Here is a 21,337-nt window from a genome sequence, read left to right on the forward strand (position 1 = left end):
TTCGCTGGTTCCGCTCCTCTGCTATCAACGAGAGGAATGTCTGTACTTCCTCAACAGAAAACGAAACAGCCACTTTTTGGTTGTTAAAAAAAGGTGCGCTCGTTCAAAACAGCTGCGTTCGGTCCTTCGCTTGCTTTGCTGATTTAAATCTAGTGGTTCTGTTGTGTTTGTGTCACAAGTTCAGTGACGCAGGTAGTGACGATTCTCTCCGGCCAATCCGTGATCAGAAGAGTTTACACGTCACGTTTTGGTAACGGTACGGTTCGCTTGGAACCTCAACCGAGGTGGTACTAAAAAAAGTACCAGGTACTGTACCCAGTGGAAAACCCCCCAAAAGTGAACCGTACTGAGCCATACCGTGCCGTACCATGCAGTGGAAAAGCGCCATTAGAATCCAAACACGGAGGCACACATTCCCTAAGGTGCTGCTCGACTCGAGCGCTATCCGTGGGATCCGATAACCTATGGGATTACATCTCTGCCACATTTCTGCGCACGAAAGATCATATTTTGAGCGCGCAAAAGTGCGTTTTACACACGCGCGAACTGAGTTTTGTGGAGAAAATGTTTGTCTCGCAAAGAAGTAAGTATTTTAAAATGTGCTTGGAAAAAAATATGATCAGAATATGAACTTGCATAATAATTATGCATGCACTGTATTTTTCCTCTTCTGCTGTCGTGGTAATGCAAGAAATGTTGTGAATGGTTGTCAAGGCAGCCAATCAGAATTTAGCAGCCTAGTCTCTGATTGGCTGGAATTATGGCATATTGTAACGCTGGGTTGTGTTGAGCACGCGAGCCGTTGGTATTTAGAGAGTACTGAGGGCGGGCATCAAGGGAGCAAGCCAGTGAAACCTTGCACACGCAAAAGAGAAGGTCTACACACATCCAAAAACTTATTTTAAATGCAAAATTGATTTTCGTGCGCTCAAAATACTTTTTTCTTTGCGAAACGAACATTTTCTCCACAAAACTCAGATCGCGCGCGTGCAAAATTCACTTTTGTGCGCTCAAAATATGATCATTCGCGCGCAGAATTATGGCAGACATCTAAGCCTATAATAACCCAAAAAGGGCATCTCAACCCCGCAATCCGAGTATTCGCCGTGCCTCGGCAACAGCGGGACCCGAACCGCGAGATGCAAATGTTTGTCACTCATCTCTCGAGAAGAGGGACAAACGCGAATGGAGCTTCTCATTGGATAACACTCACAAGCTCCTGACCAAAAACATTTGACAGATAGATCGTGCGCATCCTCAAGTGCCAGAAAATATATATTTAGTTTCACGCATAAATGTGTCTGTGTTAAATTTAAGGGGCAAAAAGAAAAAAAAATATATATTTTTTTGCAGTGTATACCTTGGCCAAAGGACAGTCAAAACAGTGTAGCTTCTCAGAGTTTTTTTTGCTGAGGAGTACACATTATGTAGTAATAATGGAAAAAGAGGGTACACAAATATGTACTCTAAATGTCTTTATATATTAAAAAATCTTTATTGTCTGAATTTGATGTCAGAATTAGCTGAAATGCCTCAGATGTGTGAAATCTTGTACTGCATTTAAATTAGTCTGAATGAATGAATGAATAAATTTGAATAAATAAAGATTTCTCAGGTGAATAAATAATTTAGAAATTGCATAAATAAATAAATAGATAAATAAACAGATACTTGTGCCTTTAGCTACGGTTCAAAAAAGTTCTCATTGACTGGCACCTTGTGTAGTCCAGAGGCTTATGCTTCTAACGATAAGCCATTCTTTCTGACTTGCCGTTACCACAATGCGAACACACTCAATATCAAATGCTATCTTGTGGTCCACATCATGAACCTCAATGTTTCCATTTTTAAACTCCCCTAAAGTTATATAGGTGGAGCACTGCCTTCCCTTTTTGGTTCCTACTAATTTCTCCCCCACTTCCAAAGCTCCGTGATGCAAAATATCATTCTGCCGATCATCCGTTCCTGTGATGATCTTGATTTTGCTGATTTTTGTTGCCTTGGTAAACACTATTACATAAAAGTCCCCAGTGGACGGAGCCTTGCCCCAAAAGTACTCATCCACGCTACTGTAAGCTTTGGCAGCATCATAGCTCTCAAATACATTTATGTTTGTATACAAACTGGCAGGTGGGTTGTCTGGGATATCAAGGGAGTCTTCCTCAAAGTCATCATCCTTAAGTTTATTTTCTGCCCCCTTATAGGAGGAATAGTAGCCCATGTGTTGGAAAAGGGAAGGCTTGAAGCGAATCGCATCCTTCTGGGCCAGTAGGCCTCGGAAATGGATAAGAAGCCAATCGCAAGGCATCTCCTGATAGAACATGAGCAGGAAATGGGCAAGTCTAGGAAGGTCTCGCGAGTGGTACAGCTTCCCTATGTAGCCCAGTTTGGAGAATTCCAACATCACCCAATATGATCCCTCCCTAGATGCCACCACTTTCTTCAGGGCGGTGAGGAAGTTTCGAGAACAGCGCACATCATCCTCCAACATCATGTAGAAGTCTGACAGATTGGTGCAGAAGTTGAGCAGGAACGCGTAATCTACATTCTGTTTGGAACGGAAGCGTACTCTATCCTCTGGATCATTGTAATTTCTCTTCAGCCCATTCAGGGACGGGTAGTACTCCTCAGGTGCATGGATAACTAGCAGCCGTCCTGCAATGATATGGTGGCCGAACTTCCTTGAGATTTCCTGAACTAGGCTCTCACACCATGCCAGGTCAAAGTCTGCCAAGTGGACAACCACAACGATCTCTTTGAGCTCCTCGTAGCTTGATTGGTCAAAAATGGACTTGATGGTTTCCAGCAGGTAGTTTCCTCGTTTTCTTTTCACAGATGACAATCCAATGGTGAGATACTCTGCAAAAGAACATGATGAATAATGGAGTAAGAGAATGTATGCCTTGGACTGATCTGACACCTTGTCTACACTGTGAATACTATAGAATAGTCTGTGAAAAAGTTTTTAATATTTTTGTAAAAAAAGATACATATAACTGAAGCAAAATTACGTAAAATATATAAAGTTGTTTTTGGATAAAATGTCTCAAATAAAGTTCTTAACCCATTGGGGATTTATTTTCTTATTTATGCATAAATCTCACTAGACCTTATTAAATGTAAGCTTAAAGCAAGAACAAGCTATTTGCTAATTGAATAAAAGTATTAATTTTGTTTAGGAAGTGATCTAATTTTATGGATGTTCAACTTCTTTACTTTTTACATTTTTTTTGAAATTTAAGAAAAGCATTTTTAAAGAGACTTAATCTAGACATGTGGGGCCTCATTTATAAAGCAAGCATATGCTCAGATTTGACCTTAGAGTGTGTGTACGCTTAAATCCACGCCAACGCTCATTATTTGTAGAAACTGCCTTTGACATGGAAAAGTGCTTAGCGTCACGTCAGGGTCTGAGCAGACATACACACTTTTCTTGTCAGAGTACTGCAGGTTTTTGAAAATGTAAGCTGTTCTTGCAGCCCGCTGTTTGGACGATGACTGGTGATCTTTTATGTTAATGACAATAATTAGGAGTCGTTTACAAGACAGAGAACTGAAACAATTCAGTTGCGTGCAAGTTCAAGATCATTTGCGATTCATAGATTTCACATCTGAAAGAGAGGCGTACGTGTGTTTTCTGTGCGTACGTTCATTCTATGAATCACACATACGCATATTTGAGAGATGACTGTAAGATAAAATTTAGGATGGTTTCTGCGCAACATTTTATAAACGAGGCCCATGATCTAGTATTTCGAATTGTGCATTTATTATTTTTTTGCCTTCTGTATGTATAGTGGTATATATGTGTGTGTGTGTGTGTGTGTGTGTGCCTACATACACATACACATACAGAAGAAGGCAACTAAATAAATAAATGTGCAACTCAAAATGCTAGATCATAGATAATAGAGTCATGCAGTTTTGCATATTGTACATAATTTTGTTTTACTCATTTGTTTAGAATTTGTTAAACTATGTGTGTACTGATAATACTAATGTGTACAAAGGAAAGCGATCTTACTCTTTCGAGGTAAAGGTGTTCCAGCGAGGTACCGATAAGTCACATTGATCGTTCCAGAAAAATTGGTCATATCTTTAAAGGTATGAACATATCGCTCTGAGTTCAGAGGCTGCATTGAGGTTTCTCGTAACTGACGTTTGTCTTCCTCCTGAAACACATGACATCCAACACAGACAATTCTAAAGTTTGTCACGAGCCTAAAGTAAGTCAACGTTTGTCACAGCATTCCTAAAGCTTGAAAGAGTCTCCAGAATATATGGACATGAAATGCTAAGACTCCTTTTGCATCTTTAAGTGTAAGCGCTGCAGGTCATTATTTTTAGATTTGGCAATATTCTTGCACACTCTTGTATAAACTCATTAAATGTAAATGATGGCCTTTGAATAATTAATTGTACACAATATTACTCACTCAACTTTTTAAATAAATTATCTTGTATTAAATGATGGCATCGTTGCTATACTTCAATGTCTTTTACCACACATGAACTGTTCGCACTTTTAAAAAAATTAGCTGGCTGTGACGGTGTTTGTATTTCAATTAAATGGGGGTTATTTAGAAAAGTGACTTAGTCAAAATGGGTACAACTTTTGAATAATTCAACAGACAAACACACGCGACATGTTATGATCACAAAGTTTTGATCATAAAGTTGGCCTCATGAATAATAAATGTGTCTCTTGCATTTGGACTGCCTCTACATCATGATATTTTAAATAGGCTGCAGCGTGAGCTCTGATAATTATAGATGCACAGCACCGGCAGTCTTACATGCAACATTTGGTAATTAAAGCATATAAACAAAATAACTTTTCAGCACAGCGATAATTAATGCTAAATCACATGCAACAACAGTAGTCAAGTTGTTGTGAAGCCCACTATTGTCTTGTTATCTGCTCCACTGATGTTGTAAATAAATTGACCTCTGTAATTTACCTGCTGGATTTTAACAGGTAAACAAACTCACCAGCACATAGCCATCCTCGATGTAGAGGTTTATGAAGAGCAGGAAGGTAATGAGAGCCACCAGAAAAGGAATAGTGGAACGTTTCCGGAAACACCTCATCTTGTCCAGGTACTTCAACACCAGTCTCATGATGGAAACACTCCCGGTGTGATCTGATAGAAAACAAAGAGAAAATACTACATCAGGATGTATCAATAATATGCAAAATTTGAAAGATAAAGGGCAAGAGCTGAAACACGGACTACATATAGTCATTTTATTGTGCTTTTTGGAGCTTGACAGTCATAATCGTCTCATATAAAGTAAAACAAAACCAAAAGGACAAAGACAAAAAAATCAATCAATCAATCAATCAATCAATCAATCAATGGGTTAAAAATAGTGAAATCAGGACTGTGCACCATTCAAAACTGAATTGAAAATGCTTTTGAAATTTCAGTTAAATTCCTGAATTTGAATTAAATTTGAGCTAAGGTATAAAAACATGATGAAAAGATGAAATTTAAATTTGAATTTAAGGAAGTAACATTAAAATGAACTGAAATTCAGTGATGAAATCTGAATTTGAATATAAGTAACGAAGGAAGAAATTCAGGTATGAAATCTGAATTTAAGGAAGAAACATTAAAATAAACACATTCAACGAAATTCATATAACAAACGTATTTATTTATTGGTTTTAATAGAAAAACAAAGTCAAATGCAAAGTACAGGCTTGATAAACTGTGAAAGTTTTAAAAGATTTTAAAAAGCCTTGTAGACAGACAGACAGACAGATTAGATGATTGACAGCTTATCATATTTAATAAATGTTTTGTGGACCAGGCATTTCTCAGAATGCTGTGTTCATTTGCAATTCAGTAAACTCCTCTTCCTGTCATTCCAATTCAGCTTCCTGTGGTGTGTGGCCAAGTATAGTTTCCTGGCTAAATCCACATCAAATAAGTCTTTTTAAATAAAAAATATTTCTGTGAAAACTCTACAGTAAAAATTAAGTGCAGCTCACTAAAATGATCATGTCTTTATTATTCAGGAGAAACTGCCACCAATTTCTGGTTGTGCAGCAATCAGAGAAGCACTTCTTTTTGTATATAAGACAGGGCATTCACTATAAGGTCACACTAAAAATAAGCAGCAGGCCTTTGTGCCTTTAAGCCTAGTAATTAACCCGACAACGATGTAGGTATAATACAGACTTCAGCTGAAGAACACGCTGTTAGGCTAATATCCCGACCTTGCTCACCAGGCATTAGCAAAGTATTACTCTGGGCCTTCAAGTCCTTTTGTTTGGCCCTTTTTGAGGGTTGTACGTCAAGTACAAAGTATGGTTCTTAAGAGGCTATACTGCAAAATTGCATTTCAATTTCAGCTATCTTCATCTGATGATACATAGTTGGAGTGACTGTCTTTGAAACAGAAGGAAAAACATTTCAGCTATGCATAAAATAGGCCCCGTTCTTTTATTTCTGACCTCAAATTACACAGAGTAATCCAAGAATAGAAAGAAGGACGCAAGTATTTTGGAAGGCTTGTGTGCATCAACCTTTTTGATGGCTCTTGCTAAGCACCTTAGACCACTAATGGAATACAAAATAACTTTACAGCCGATTCCATGACCAGACACTTTTCGATTCTGCCCACCGTCAACCTGTTTCAACTGGGGATTGTCAAACCAATATTCTGTGAGCTCTTGCTTGTACTTAAAAAGCAGTGAACACATTGAGACCACACATGTGTGGTTTTATACACTATACCATTTAAGGCTTTGGGGTCTTGTTTTTAATGAAATTAACACTTATAATAAATATAGCAAGAATTCATTAAATTGATCAAAAGTGACATTAAATAGACAGTAAACAGTAAATGCTACAAAAACTCTCTTCTTGAACAGCAAATCAGCATATTATAATTATTTTTGAAGGATCAAGAGTAATTACTGTTGAAAATTCAGCGTTGTATCACAGGGATGAATTACATTTTAAAATATATCAATAGAAACAGTTATTTCAATTTGTAAAAATATTTAACAATATACAATTCACTGTATTTTGACAGATAAATAAATGTGGCTTTGGTGAGCTTCTTTCATAAACATTTCATTTAAAAAAAATAAAATAAATGTTAGTATCATATCTTTTTAATGCATTTTTTAAACATATTTCATAGGCTAATGACATTCTTGTCAAATACATTTTTAATCAAGACACAAGAAAATGCTATGCATTCGTACACAATGACACACTGCATTCTTGGTATTTGTTGTACAAATACCACCAATGCATATACCAATGCACTTATTATAATAGAACATTTAACCCTTCTTAAACCAATGGATTATAAAACAACAGAATGTAGACAGAAAAATCATGTTGCCAAACTGATAGTTGTACTGCACATTTCATTTTCTTGGGCATTTAATTACACAAGTGGCTGGCTTTTAAATTTTCCAGTTCAAACCATTTTGCATTTTGATACATACAGGTGGATTCATGTAATGTTAATGCAGCGTAATAGCAATGTTGGATTGATTCAGCCTGAAAACCTGCTTCATCCTCCACTGGTGGTGAAGTGAGGAGAACCAGAGCAGACTGCTAACAGACCACAGATGGATTTGCATAACATCAAATGGTACCTAATTCTAAAACTTTACCTTGCAAACCAACTTGATATGATGATAGAAATTTCTGATTTTAATTAAAATGTTTTTTGTTTTTTTTGTTATGGATGGTGATATGAATGCTAAACCACATCGAGGCTGAGTTAATAACTAATAGTAGCAGGAGGTGAATTAAAATGATAGTTGATGACCCCTCCCACCCCAAAAAAAGAAAGACAATTACGTCATCATTTACTCACCCTCATGTCTTTTTTCTTCTGCAGAACACAAATGAAGATATTTTGAAGAATGTTGGGTCTAAACAACTGAAGAGCCCATTGACTTTCATTAAAAAAATAAAAATAAAAAATAAAAACAGCCTTTATTCAAAATCTTCTGTGTTCCACAAATTAAAGAAAGTCATACAGATTTTAGAACAACATTAGGGTAAATGATGACAGAATAATTTCATTTTTGGTGAATTTTCCCTAATTTCATTAGCATACCTTGCACAACCATTTAAAGTCTTAGAGGATGAGAAAAGTGAGCTAATGTTTTCTTGAACCAAGCAGACAGTTAAAATGGCATTATAAATGTTTCCAAATATCTTGTTGCAAGGTATTCTCAGGCATTCTTCCACCCCCTCAAATCTCCAAATGTCCAAACACTTCAGACGCACCCTCAGGCTTAAAATAAAACATCCATTAGAAATGTATTAAGCTGAGCTGACATTATCCCTCCTCCTTTCATGGATGCAGAGAGCGGAGCTTGTTGACATACACAAAAAAATCAATTCTGAGCTCTGTAACCTAAAACTCCTCAAAAATGGTAGAAAAACAAAGATTTAATAATGACTGCATTTCTTCCCAGACTAAAGCCGCAGATTTAGTTTGTAAAAGGGAAAACCACCAGCCTGGTACCTTCATCTGTTGCGTAATTACACCTGACAGGGTCTGATTCTGGAAGAGTTGAAATTACAGGCAGACGCAGAGCTGCGTGCAGCTGCCAAGGATCGCGCTTTTGCAGAGGTCTCATTTGAAGGAGTGCTGACGTAAATAACCTGAGGTTCATTCCCACTTCCTGCCGCTCTGTAGATCATCACCTCCCGGGGCGAGCAGCCCTTTTAGCAGTCAATATAAACTGGCCATTTAGAGCGGTACCGCCGTGCTAAACGAAGCAGCTCAATTAGAGAACGAGTGGAGTAATCCAAAGAGATGATTTCATAAAAACACAGGCAATCCAGATGGTCCCTCTGACTAACATAAGCTTGTTTGTGCATTACGCTGCGTTCGCTAATGCAAACTGCCACAGTTTTCCCAAACTCACAGGAAGTGTACTTATAAACACCCATTCATTTTAAAGCGAGAGCATTGTGCTGGCATCATTTCGAGCTGTGCATTTGCAGATATTTATCCACTGTTCTTATCTTTTCACTCTCCTCTTGGTGACGGAGGGAGTGTCATTTCTCCCAGGGTGCCGTATCTCTCTTTGCCTTGGTGATATGAAATAGAGAATAAACTTCAGAATGAGAAACAAGAAGCTCCCTGGTGAGAGGAAGGCAATTACAGTCATGTCTGATGTGCCGCAAGACCCCATGAATAAGAAAAACAAATCAGTTTACAGAGTTGGAAATGGCTTAGAGAGATGTTTGAGGAAGGATGTCTAGTAGATTGTGAGACTGCTATGCAATTTTTATTATGTAAATGCACTATGAGAGAATGTGGAATTAGAGAGCACTTGGTTTGATTTGGATTTAATACAAACACTCGCAGCATCTCGACTATAAAGAGTGAACCTACAAGGCCATGTGCATGAGGGTATTGTGGCTGTTTCACTGGTGTAAATCTGCAAGCAAGCAAGCGAGTGTTGTGTATTTTCCTCAAGCCTGATCCTTTAAGGCCAAAATACAAGCACGTTTGTGCCCGGTAATGTCCTAACAGATCAGTTTTAAAGTAAATTAAGTCTCTAAAGCATCTTGTTACTGAATAATTCCAATTCTAATTCTTAAAAAGCAAGCCAAAATGCAGTTAAACCCTTTCAAATTCCCTGCCACACACAGCTCGATTGCTAAGCTAATGTTGAAATCATGAGCCACCCATATTCTTTCAAATCAAAACAGCTTCATAAAACCTCCCTCAGCTGTAGCTTTTATGCTACTTGGGACGAAGAGGCGTACCTTGCCTTAATGCAAAAACCTGCATAGAGGAGAGGGGGAAAAAAGCCATTTTGACTAAGAGAGAAACAGATTAATAAAGCTGGCAGTAGAAAGCAATTCTTCCACATTTGATCTTGTTATCTGTTTTACATTATTTCCCAAGGGTATGCTGCACCTCGCTGATATACAGCTCTGCGCAAATAATCAATTAAGCCAGCAGATTCTACAGCTTTCTGCTCTTGCTTTGTGTCAGAGCTTCAGCCACTTAAATAGATTTTTCTCTTCAACAAAAGGGCTGAAAAGCAGAAAAAGAGAAATGGCTTCAGACGATAAGAAACACCGCCTCTAGATGAACACTGTGGGCCTCAGTTCTGTGAATGAACTTTTGTTAATTAAAGGAATTTCTTTGTGTTAATCAATTTGTGTGCATTGCAGCCTTGTTCACTCAAATTTGTCCTTAGGCTTATTTACAAAATAAATAAAAAATAAATAAAATACAATTATGTGAAGGATCATAGATCTCTGTGGAAAATGTGCAATCAAAACCCTTGAGAAAAAAAAAAGTCTGGTTCATCATGTCCGTGGTGGTAGAAAATAAAAGGTTATCATTTATGACTAATGTAATTAACTATGCTCATATGAAAGCATTGATTAATCATTTACAACTGCCCAGGGTACTACTGACTAAACAATGCCATTAATTATTAGCAGTTGTAAATGATCAGAAAGAAGTGCAATTAAAAGCTATAATTATGATTCTATACAGCTTATTATTAACCCCTTATTACCACAAACTACTAAATTAGAATAAAGATAACTAAATACTGTATACAAATTAATCCAGTGCATAGTGTAGTATTACAAGCCCAAAACACAACTTTAATTTTTTTTTAAACTGACCTAGATTTGGTTATATATGGTCACATATGGTTAATCTAGTTTGTTTTCTTCTCATGTGCCATTAAGAACAAAACTATATTGTGTAAATAATCATTTCTATATAACATATAATATTTTATATAATAATAAAAATATATATATATATTTTATATAAATATAAAACATATTATAATATAAAATATATACTTGATCTAATAATGACAATATATTATACAAAATGTATTATGTATAAATGTTATGCATATAACTATATTACCACAATGACAAAAATACTTTATAATAAAGTGATTTTCTGCCCATTTAACTATTTTAAACTGACTAATACTCACTATTTTACAGTTCAGCTCATGAATATAGCTAACTTGCTACTAAGTAATTTAATCCAAACTCTGAATATAACCTAGTAAACTTTAGTACTAGGTTATAATCTAGTACTAAAGTACTAAGTAGATAATCTGCTTGCTTGAAATGAAAAACATCTGCTAAAGAAAAGCAATAAAAACAAACAAACATTTTGTTAATTAACAAAACCTAAATGCTGATATACAAATTTAGCAGTATGTCAGCATACTTTTATTATGTAGCACTAACACAGCACATCTTCGTTTCTCAATAGTCTGAATGCCAGTAAATGTCTGCGTATGCCAGCGTTTGTACGTGTCTGCTGAAATGGCACCTCCTGACATCGGTTTTGCTCATCAACACATTCGGTAACACTTTATTTCGATAGTCCACTTTAGACATTCTATTAACAGTAAGTAACTTTGCAACTTAAGGCATTAAGATGTTCTCTGGATAGTTTGCAAGCTTGTAACTGCAGAATCTTCAGTAAAACACATGACAAACATTGTTCAACTATTGCTGACACTGTCAGACACAAAACACACACACAGAGCCACCCACATGCACATTTCCCCCTTTTCTTTCAAGTAGACAAGAAATATCAAGTCATAGTTTTCACTAAACCCTGCTTAGTCAAAATAATTCTTGTTTTTTTCCTTTTGCAGCAGGCTGGGAAAGCTGAGGTAGGATTTCTGTTTCTGCGCAAGTGACAATATGTAAACACAATGCGTACACTTGTTGTCTAGAAATGGAAGCGTCAGCGCAAGTTCTGTCAGGAAGACTCCAATGCCACATCATTCATACTAACAGGTCTGACCAATCACTGCTTGACACCTGGAGTATATAAGCACTGAACTCTCTGTTTAATTTTCGCAGTTGATGACGCTGACGTTCCCTTCCATCCTCCCCACTACCACCAGGTTGGCCCTGTCCATCCATAGGGGTAGGCTCCGCCCCTGCCTTCATCTTCAGGCAGGATAAGCCAAATCTGCGTCCCCAGGATTTGGACATAGGACGGGGCCTATGCCAAATAATTTTTCTATACAACTATTCACTAATTATTGTAACTCACTCACCACCATCCGTTAACATTTTACGGAATAAATACCATGTAAACATTTACCTTCTCTCTGAGTCTTTCTGATTGAACTTGATAGCAGCACAAAGAAGGATCTCTTTCCTCACACCCAGGTCTCAAACTTTCCTCTAAAGCATCTGACATCTCTCAGTGTTGCATGAAGTTTCATACTTAAACCTTTCTGTGAGATAAAAGAATATATGTGTTTATATCCCCATCCCAAGTCTTGGTGGCAGCCTATTTTTAGCGACTCTCCTGCACAGAAGCCATGGTGGTGCTTTACTGTGAGGATCTGCCGAATGTCTCTCTGTTTTGATGTATGAATAAATCCAGCACCCCGCTTGGATTTGGGCGCAGTCCAGGCTGCAGCAGGCACCAGCTGCACAGGTGGCTTAGCTTCAGGTTGGAAGCTGTGTGAAGAACTGGATTGATGCTGAATACAAAGCAAATTCTATAATGGTTTACACATGCCAGTTTCCTTAATTGTAACAATAAAGGAGCCAAACATGCAAGAACTGAATAGAATTGCATTACTGAGCAAATGGGAGAGATTGCATGATTCGTTTCTCGATTTCCATTGCATTCCAAGCTTTTTGGTCCTCAAAGAATAAAAATTACTTCTTCAAGAAATAAATGTATGAATTAATCCATAAATCAATCAATTTCTAAAGATTTAACAGTCACACTGTAATGATGGTCCATTGAACGGCAAGTTGTAGATGAATCCAAGTGCATTTTTATTATGCAGAGTGAAATCCAAAAATCCAAACAAAACACAAAGACTTGACGACTAGACTTGACTTGACTTGACTACAGAGATGAAACAACTCACCAAACAGAGGTTAATACGTTCACTGGAGGCAAGCGTAGTGAGAACCCAAGTGCAGCTTTTATTAAATCCAAAAGTGACAAAACAATAAAAAATAAAACTTAAAATAGACTTGACTTGACTGGACTGGACTGGACAAAAACAAGAACTCACCAACAGAGGTTACAGGAATAATACTTGACCAGAGACAATAGGTGTGTTCGACTTAATGCAGCGCTGCACAGAACGATCAAATTCTGACTTGAAGCAGTGCATGCCGGTTAGAAATTTTGTCCAACTTGAGACGGTGCCGACGCCATGTGACTGTCACATATGGCAACAAAGTGCCGCGAGAGCATTTCGAGAGCAGCCGGCTGACTCAGCCGGGGCAGTTTCTCCAGAGCGACTGCAGGAGCGATGATGACGACACAGCCGCTTCACGATTGGCCAGATTCACCGCATGAGAACAATTACGTGTGTTTCGGGTTTAATCTAACCTTTTCAATTCCCTGTATATTTGACAAATATTGCATTTTATTCACTTCATCTGTGATACAGTATGCAAACACCGTGTGAGTGTTACTAACGGGAGCAGAAAGTGTCCGGCTTGACGTGTCCGTTTTCAACTCCGCCCCCAACTGCAAGCGGCTACTCTCGTCGACCGCCGTCTGTAGCCGTGGTTCAAGTCGAACGCACCTATTGGTAACAAGAGGGCTATAAATACTAAACAAAGAGAGTCACATGACACAATCCAACCAATGAGGAACAAGACACATGACTAAGACAACCAATGAGAACATGACACATTAACCAATGAACCAATCAGACCATAACACACAGACAAGGGTAGCACATGACGTGATCACATGAGGGGCAAGGAACACATGACAGGAACATGAAACAAGGCAAAATATCAAAATAAAAAACATGAAAACCTAGAAACAAAACCCAAACCCCACATTGCACACACTTTTTTTATTTTAAGGTCCAATTCTCACTATTAACAAACCATTAACTATGACTTTTGCCTCAATAAACTCCTAATTTGCTGCTTATAAATAGTTATAAGGTAGTTGTTAAGTTTAGGTATTGGGTAGGATTAGGGAAGTAGAATATGGTCATGCAGAATATGTGCTTTATAAGTACTAATAAACAGACAATAGCCAATGTTAATAATAGGCATGCTAATAAGCAACTGGATAAACTCCTTGCTGCTTATAAATAGTTATAAGGTAGTTGTTAAGTTTAGGTATTGGGTAGGATTAGGGAAGTAGAATATGGTCATGCAGAATATGTGCTTTATAAGTACTAATAAACAGCCAATATGTTAATAATAGGCATGCTAATAAGCAACTGGTGAGAACTGGTCCCTATAGTAAAGTGTTATAGATTTAACTTCTATTATTAACTCCAAAACAACTCAAACATAAAAATTAATTAAGCACAAATCATTATTATAGTGTTTATATTTTTTTGTTTATAGTTTTTATTTAAATATCATACATTTATATTCGTTTTAATATTAAAGGAATAGTTCACCCAAAAATTAACATTTTCTGAAAATGTACTGACTCTTAGGACATTCAAGATGTCGATGAGTTTGTTTCTTCATCATTTGGCAAAAAATAGCATTACATCACTTACAAATACACAGCATTTCACTTAACAAGAAATTAACTGATGGACTAGAGTCATGTGGATTACTTGTAGATTATTATGATGCTTTTATCAGCTGTTTGCACTCTCATTCTGACGGCACCCATTCACTGCAGAGGATCCATTGGTGAGCAAGTGATGTAATGCTTAATTTATCCAAATCTGTTATGATGAAAAATAAAAAAAAACTAATCTTGGATGGCCCGAGGGTGAGAATTGTCATTTTTGGGTGAACTATTTCTTCAAATAGCATATTTATTTGATTATAAATCTGCTTAATGTTCATACAATATTGTCTACTGTAGCTGTAGTGTATGCTTCTTGATATTGCAAACTGGTATTTGTTATATTATTTTATTGTATTATCGTAATCATAAACAGTTATTCACCTATAGTGGGTATTGATTCATAACTTTCACAAATTCACAGGAAACAGCTTACTTTCACATTGAAAAATAAGGTGAATATGGCATGGATTACTTGTAGATTATTATGATGCTTTTATCAGCTGTTTGCACTCTCATTCTGACGGCACCCATTCACTGCAGAGGATCCATTGGTGAGCAAGTGATGTAATGCTTAATTTCTCCAAATCTGTTATGATGAAAAAGAAAAAAAAACTAATCTTGGATGGCCCGAGGGTGAGAATTGTCATTTTTGGGTGAACTATTTCTTCAAATAGCATATTTATTTGATTATAAATCTGCTTAATGTTCATACAATATTGTCTACTGTAGCTGTAGTGTATGCTTCTTGATATTGCAAACTGGTATTTGTTATATTATTTTATTGTATTATCGTAATCATAAACAGTTATTCACCTATAGTGGGTATTGATTCATAACTTTCACAAATTCACAGGAAACAGCTTACTTTCACATTGAAAAATAAGGTGAATATGGCAGCGTAATTATGCTTAATAAACAGCCTTTGCGTGTGAGCATATCTGTGATGCTGTAGTTTTTGGAACTGAGCCACTGACCTCACAATATGTGCCAACCGTTCTGGTCTACGTTGTCTGACATTCACACATTTTTAAAATCACAGTATGGCTTCTTGCTTAATATGAGTGACTATTGCTTACTCAAATCTCTACCTCTCTGTGCCTTTAGTTATGTGGCACATCTTACAAGGTTAGCCTGTTGAGCGAGTCTCTGTCATTGCCGTGAGGCAGAGTTTTACCTTTAAGGTCAGTCAGAGACACGGAGGCCTTTGAAATTCTATCAGCAGAGAGTTTAATGAGGAAGAGAGGCATGAGAAATGATTCATGTGCGAGCGAGCCTCTCACAGGCGCCTCTTAGCAGTTAACACTTTGACCCAGATTACAGCACCAACCCAAACCTCAAAGGGGAGCTCTGGAGATGGACCTCAGGCCACTGCTTCATTGCCTCCTCAGAAAACAATCCTGATGATGGTCGTGGTAAATAAAAATAAATTCCAACGTAAGTTATCATTCAAACCTCAGGTGATTACATGCTTTCTCTTCAGCTTTTTTTTCCAGACAGATACATTTTGACATCGCAGGGTGCTTGATCCGTTGGCTCTATAGGGAGAATGACTGTGAAAGCCATACCATTGTGCAAAACTTCCCTCCCTCTCCATTTATGAGAGAGGAATGGTGGGACAGCACTCTTTCCTAAAAGCTCTGTAAAAAGCCAAGGTGACCGCTGGGGCACAAGTGAGAAATGGGAAAATGGCTGTGGGGTGTGCGTCCAGTAGCAGATAACATGAGAAAGCACTATCTCCTCTCAGCACATTTTTGTGCGAAAGAAAATCCAATGCTATAGCATTCACAACAGAGACTGTTTCTTGCCCTCTGTCGCTCTCTCTGAAATGATGGACAGCTCATTGTTTATCTACTTACAAAAGATACTGTGCATCAAAGTCAAGAGAAATGCTCCAAAGGGGCTCAAAAATGCTGTTTCTGCTTTGGCACAATTCATTTGCAAAAGGGTGGGTCTAAGCAGACCCACTTGAAAATTTTTATTTACAACCTTCAATAAAAAATCAACAGCAAAAATGTGCCTTGAATAAGCAGCCAACATTCTCATACAAAATCATTAATGTGAAGAAAACAAAACTGACATTTACAGATACAATAAACAACAGAGTAACAAAAATCAAACTGTGTAAACATCAAATGGAATCGTATTGTGAATAATGTACAGCTAATATACAGTTATTGCAAAATAAACCCTGATGCAGAGCAAGATTACCAAATAAATATGTGGACAAGAAATACTTAAAGGTGACATATCATGAAAATCTGACTTTTCCAGGTTTTAAGTGCTATAATCAGGTCCCAGGTGCATCTACCAATCAAGGAAACGTGAAAAACATTAACCCAGTAACTTTGTTTTGGTAAGCCTTTTTCTGCAAGCATCTGAAAAAACGAGCGCATCTGATTTCGCTCCCCTAGTGACGTGGCAAAGGGATCTCATTATAATATTACCGCCCCTTAATCTGTACGTTTCCACCCACGGCTCCGTCATTTGTTTTCACAAGCGACAAAGGTGTACTAGCTTTAATGCCATGGCGAAAGTTTGAGCAAAACACGCTAACTGTTCTGTCTTTGGCTGCTCAGACGAGCACAGAACACTATTTAGAGTCTCCAGCCTCAGAGGAGACAAGAGAGCAGTGGATTTATTGATTTATTTACTGTATATTGCTGCTGCCACACAGATCTAAAATAAACATGATTTAAAGAGACAGGCATGAAAAACAGCTTGTTTCTGCTTCCACTCAAAATAGGCATTTTCAAAATGATATAATAAATGATCTGTGGGGTATTTTGAGCTGAAACTTTACAGACACATTCTGGGGACACCAGCGACTTATATTACATATTGTAAAAAGGGGCATAATATGTCTCCTGTAAGCATAATTGCTGCAGTACTTATACATAAGAAAATCTTCAACTAAGAAAAACAGTCTATTAACAATGTACAAAACAATCAGCTTAGCAACAAGATGAACACTGCAATATAACAATATTATAGCAATATTAATACTTTATCAGCAATATTAATACTTTGCTATGGATGCCAATGAAAATTTGTCAATTTCAGACCACTGGATACTGCATTTGACCAATCAAAATCATACGTTTTAGAATGTGAAACTGTCATAAATAACCGAACTGTGTGTGTGAATGTAATCCAACTAATCATAAATTAACAAAGAACACACAGTTGGATTCTAGTATAAAAAGGTGTTTTTTTTTCTGTATTGCATAACCACCATTATGTATTATGTTGCTTGCAAGTAAAATCCTTAATGTCTGAAGTCATTAGCATAAAGTGCCTAATTAGAATAAAATTAGCATAAATCTGGACAGAAACGGATAGGTTCAGATTTCTTTTATTATTTACTATTATATAAATATCTTAATAGCTTGGAAAGCTTTTTTTTTTTGCTGTTGAACCAACTGAACTGGTAAGGAAAACATCTTCACATCACAGCGGACATTCATTAAGTATTAATTCTCCACAAATCTGAATTATGACCAACCAAAATTATTCATACTAATCCATTACTTTTCATTATTTACATGACATTTTTCTCTATTACTTATTTAAAAGAAATACACTGATGTTTTTCATTTCATTTCATTTTAATTGTGTGAGTGATGGAAATATGAGGAAATTAGAAATGATACAGTATGACTTACAAACTGTTGATTTGTGCCATTTAGCGAAAATAACTGGGAAAATTGGGGGGGGGGATACAAGTCTTATCTCCTTCAGTAATGCCTGCTTAGGGAGATGTTCATATGGAGTCAAATGAGGCTCTAAGCCATTTGTAACGCAATCAGTCCTTAATTAACGAGCACAACTCTGCTCACTGACATTTATGCTTGTAGCTGTGTAGAATAACTTCCTGACTTCCATACAACAGTTCAACCATTTACAATTAAATTCCCCATTCACACTTTTAAAATGAACACTGTCACATCACAACATTACACAAAAAGTCACAGCCATTACAACCCAATACAATCATTATTCGCTAGTTTGGTCATAAAGAATAGTTCTTCCAAAACTGAAAATCTAATAACAATCAAGTCATCCAAGATTTAGATCAGTTTGTTTCTATACCTTAAAAGATTTGGAGAAACTGAACCCCTTGCTCAGCAATGGATTCTCTGCAGTGAATGGGTGAATGGAATGAGAGTCCAAACAATTTATAAATGATTTTGTCTGCTTTGTCTTTAAATTTGCTCTTCCTAATGATTGAAATCAATCTTTGATATGCATATATTGTGGAGAGGTTGAAGTAAATGTGTTGTCAGTGATTCTCTTGTGAATCGTAACACATTGCAAGTTTTTGGGGAAAAAAAGAGAGGAATAAATAAACATTTCAGAATAAACCAGCTGCTGCAGCTGCCTCTTCTTTTGGCTTCCAGTCTCTCTGTCGGCTTTGAAGTTTCCCAGCAAGCCCGAGGTAAAATGAAACGCCAAACTTTTTTTTTTACTTAACAAAGGTAAACTTTCAGCGGAGTTTTAAACCACAGGAAGAGCTCACGCTTGGCATCTTTCTGATGTTTAGCACACGCAGCACATGTTCCCTGGTTGCTCTAAGAATCAATTTTGTGCGTAGTCTACCAGCCTTTCAGAACAGCTCTTCCACACTAATATTGAATCAGATAGCTGTAAAAGCCAAGGTTCTTTAATTATTGATGATAACAGAAAGGATTTAGAAATTGAAGATAAACCCCTTGTTGTATTAAGACACTCATGCACACAATACACATTCTTTTCTTTTTTGATTCTTCCTCTCTACTCTCATTTCACCGTCCTTGTATAAAGATACATACATGTTCATATCTTTCAAGCTGCCATATTCTCACGTTAGTCAAGTTTTCTTTGTAGCCAAAATAGTTTGTTTTTATGTAACCATTTTCAATCATGATTATTAGAATTAAAGGAATAGTTCATTCACAAATTTGCTGAAAATGTACTCAATCCTCAAGCCATCCAAATTACAGATTAATTTGATTCTTCATCAGAACAGTTTTGAATAAATTTAGCATTACACCTCTTGCTCACCAATGGATACACTGCAGTGAATGGGTGCCATCAGAATGAGAGTCCAAAAAGCTGATCAAAGAATCACAATAATCCACAAGTAATACACACAACTCCAGTCCATCAATTAACATCTTGTGAAGTGAAAAGTGTTTGTAAGAAACAAATCCTTCATTAAAACCTTTAATTCATTGCCTCCAGCTAAAATACAGGTCTTCTCCATAATTTTACTTCCAGTAATATTATCTCTGAATCAGCAGAGAAATATGCAGAGATCAAGTACCATTTACAAGTGAAAAAGTCTAAAACTATTCTACACAAACTTGTCAGTGGATTTTGATATGAAACAACAACAAGGGATGGCCTTTTACACCGAAGGAGGCTTTGTTATGGATTATGGACTTGTATTTGGGCCAAAATGATTGAATTTCTCCAGATCTGTTCCAATGAAGGAACAAACACATCTATTGGATGGCCTGAGGATGACAAACAGGATATATTTCATAAATACTCAGAGAAGACACTCAGACAGAGATGTATCCTTTGCATTGTGATCACATGCTACTGTAACTTTTATTTCGTAAGAGCAAGGAAATATTCTTTTTCAAGATGTGTCCCCTTTAAATATCCCAGAATAACAACCTGCACAGGCTCTGTCTTGAGGCAAAGCCCACCATAGTTCAGGATGGAAGTTAAGGAGGTCCAGACTTCAGGGAGCAAAAGCAGCGCTCCTGTATTACACATTATGCTTGTACCCTCACAGCAACCCAGATCCACCTTTGGCTAATTTCCCACAATTTCCAAGCTTCCTGAAAATGAATATGCATTACAGTTGCAGTGAATCCATTTGCACGGCAGAATAATAATGAAGAAAAAGTGCTCTCAAAAATGCAATTAATCTTATGTAAAACGCCTGCTCAATGCCTCTAATTAGATGCCATTTTAATAACTGCGTATGTTGTACAAGAAAGACAGTTTAGCAAAGCTGGTAAACACCATTGTTCATTTGTTTGATGACATAAGAGCAAAAGTAAACTGATTTTGTTTACTGGAATATAACCAATCACTCTTTTAGATGAAATAAACCCTCTAGAGGAGGCCCAGACTTCAGGGAGCAAAAGCAGCGCTCCTGTATTACACATTATGCTTGTACCCTTACAGCAACCCAGATCCACCTTTGTCTAATTTCCCACAATTTCCAAGCTTCCTGAAAATGAATATGCATTACAGTTGCAGTGAATCCATTTGCACGGCAGAATAATAATGAAGAAAAAGTGCTCTCAAAAATGCAATTAATCTTATGTAAAACGCCTGCTCAATGCCTCTAATTAGATGCCATTTTAATAACTGCGTATGTTGTACAAGAAAGACAGTTTAGCAAAGCTGGTAAACACCATTGTTCATTTGTTTGATGACATAAGAGCAAAAGTAAACTGATTTTGTTTACTGGAATATAACCAATCACTCTTTTAGATGAAATAAACCCTCTAGAAAAGTACTGCAACATGCTAAAACCCACACAAAATGTGGCGTATTGCTAGTAACAACACATTTTGACTGTACAACACTATCAAACAGACGAGATACGCATTCAGAAAAACAAAAACAAATGTAAATAAAAATATAAATGCATTTTAAACGTGAAATTGGATTCACATCTTTGGCATTCAGGCTATGCTTTACACCAATGTGAACATGGCACTGTGGGAGTAGACGCTTTTGGCAAAGGATTACACTGAGCCTGCGGAATAAACCAAACACATTACCAATAGAAACACCAGTC

General features: G+C 36.9%; 1 protein-coding gene across 3 annotated transcripts in view; it reads right to left on the minus strand.

Annotated features, from left to right (window-relative positions):
• Positions 1-1,623: 1,623 nt before the first annotated feature.
• The window catches only part of mgat4c (mgat4 family member C), a 110,199-nt gene continuing 90,485 nt past the window's right edge, over positions 1,624-21,337 (minus strand). For all 3 annotated transcript variants that reach the window (XM_016541349.1, XM_016541357.1, XM_016541365.1), the window contains 3 exons: positions 4,993-5,144; positions 4,025-4,172; positions 1,624-2,859 (listed from right to left, as the gene is read on the minus strand). In XM_016541349.1, the coding sequence (XP_016396835.1) occupies positions 1,703-2,859; positions 4,025-4,172; positions 4,993-5,121 (1,434 nt within the window). In that variant the 5' untranslated portion in view covers positions 5,122-5,144 and the 3' untranslated portion in view covers positions 1,624-1,702. The remainder of the gene's footprint in view (positions 2,860-4,024; positions 4,173-4,992; positions 5,145-21,337) is intronic.

Source organism: Sinocyclocheilus rhinocerous, unplaced genomic scaffold, assembly GCF_001515625.1.
Source record: "Sinocyclocheilus rhinocerous isolate Xijiao unplaced genomic scaffold, SAMN03320098_v1.1 scaffold13, whole genome shotgun sequence".
NCBI classification, from domain to species: domain Eukaryota; kingdom Metazoa; phylum Chordata; class Actinopteri; order Cypriniformes; family Cyprinidae; genus Sinocyclocheilus; species Sinocyclocheilus rhinocerous.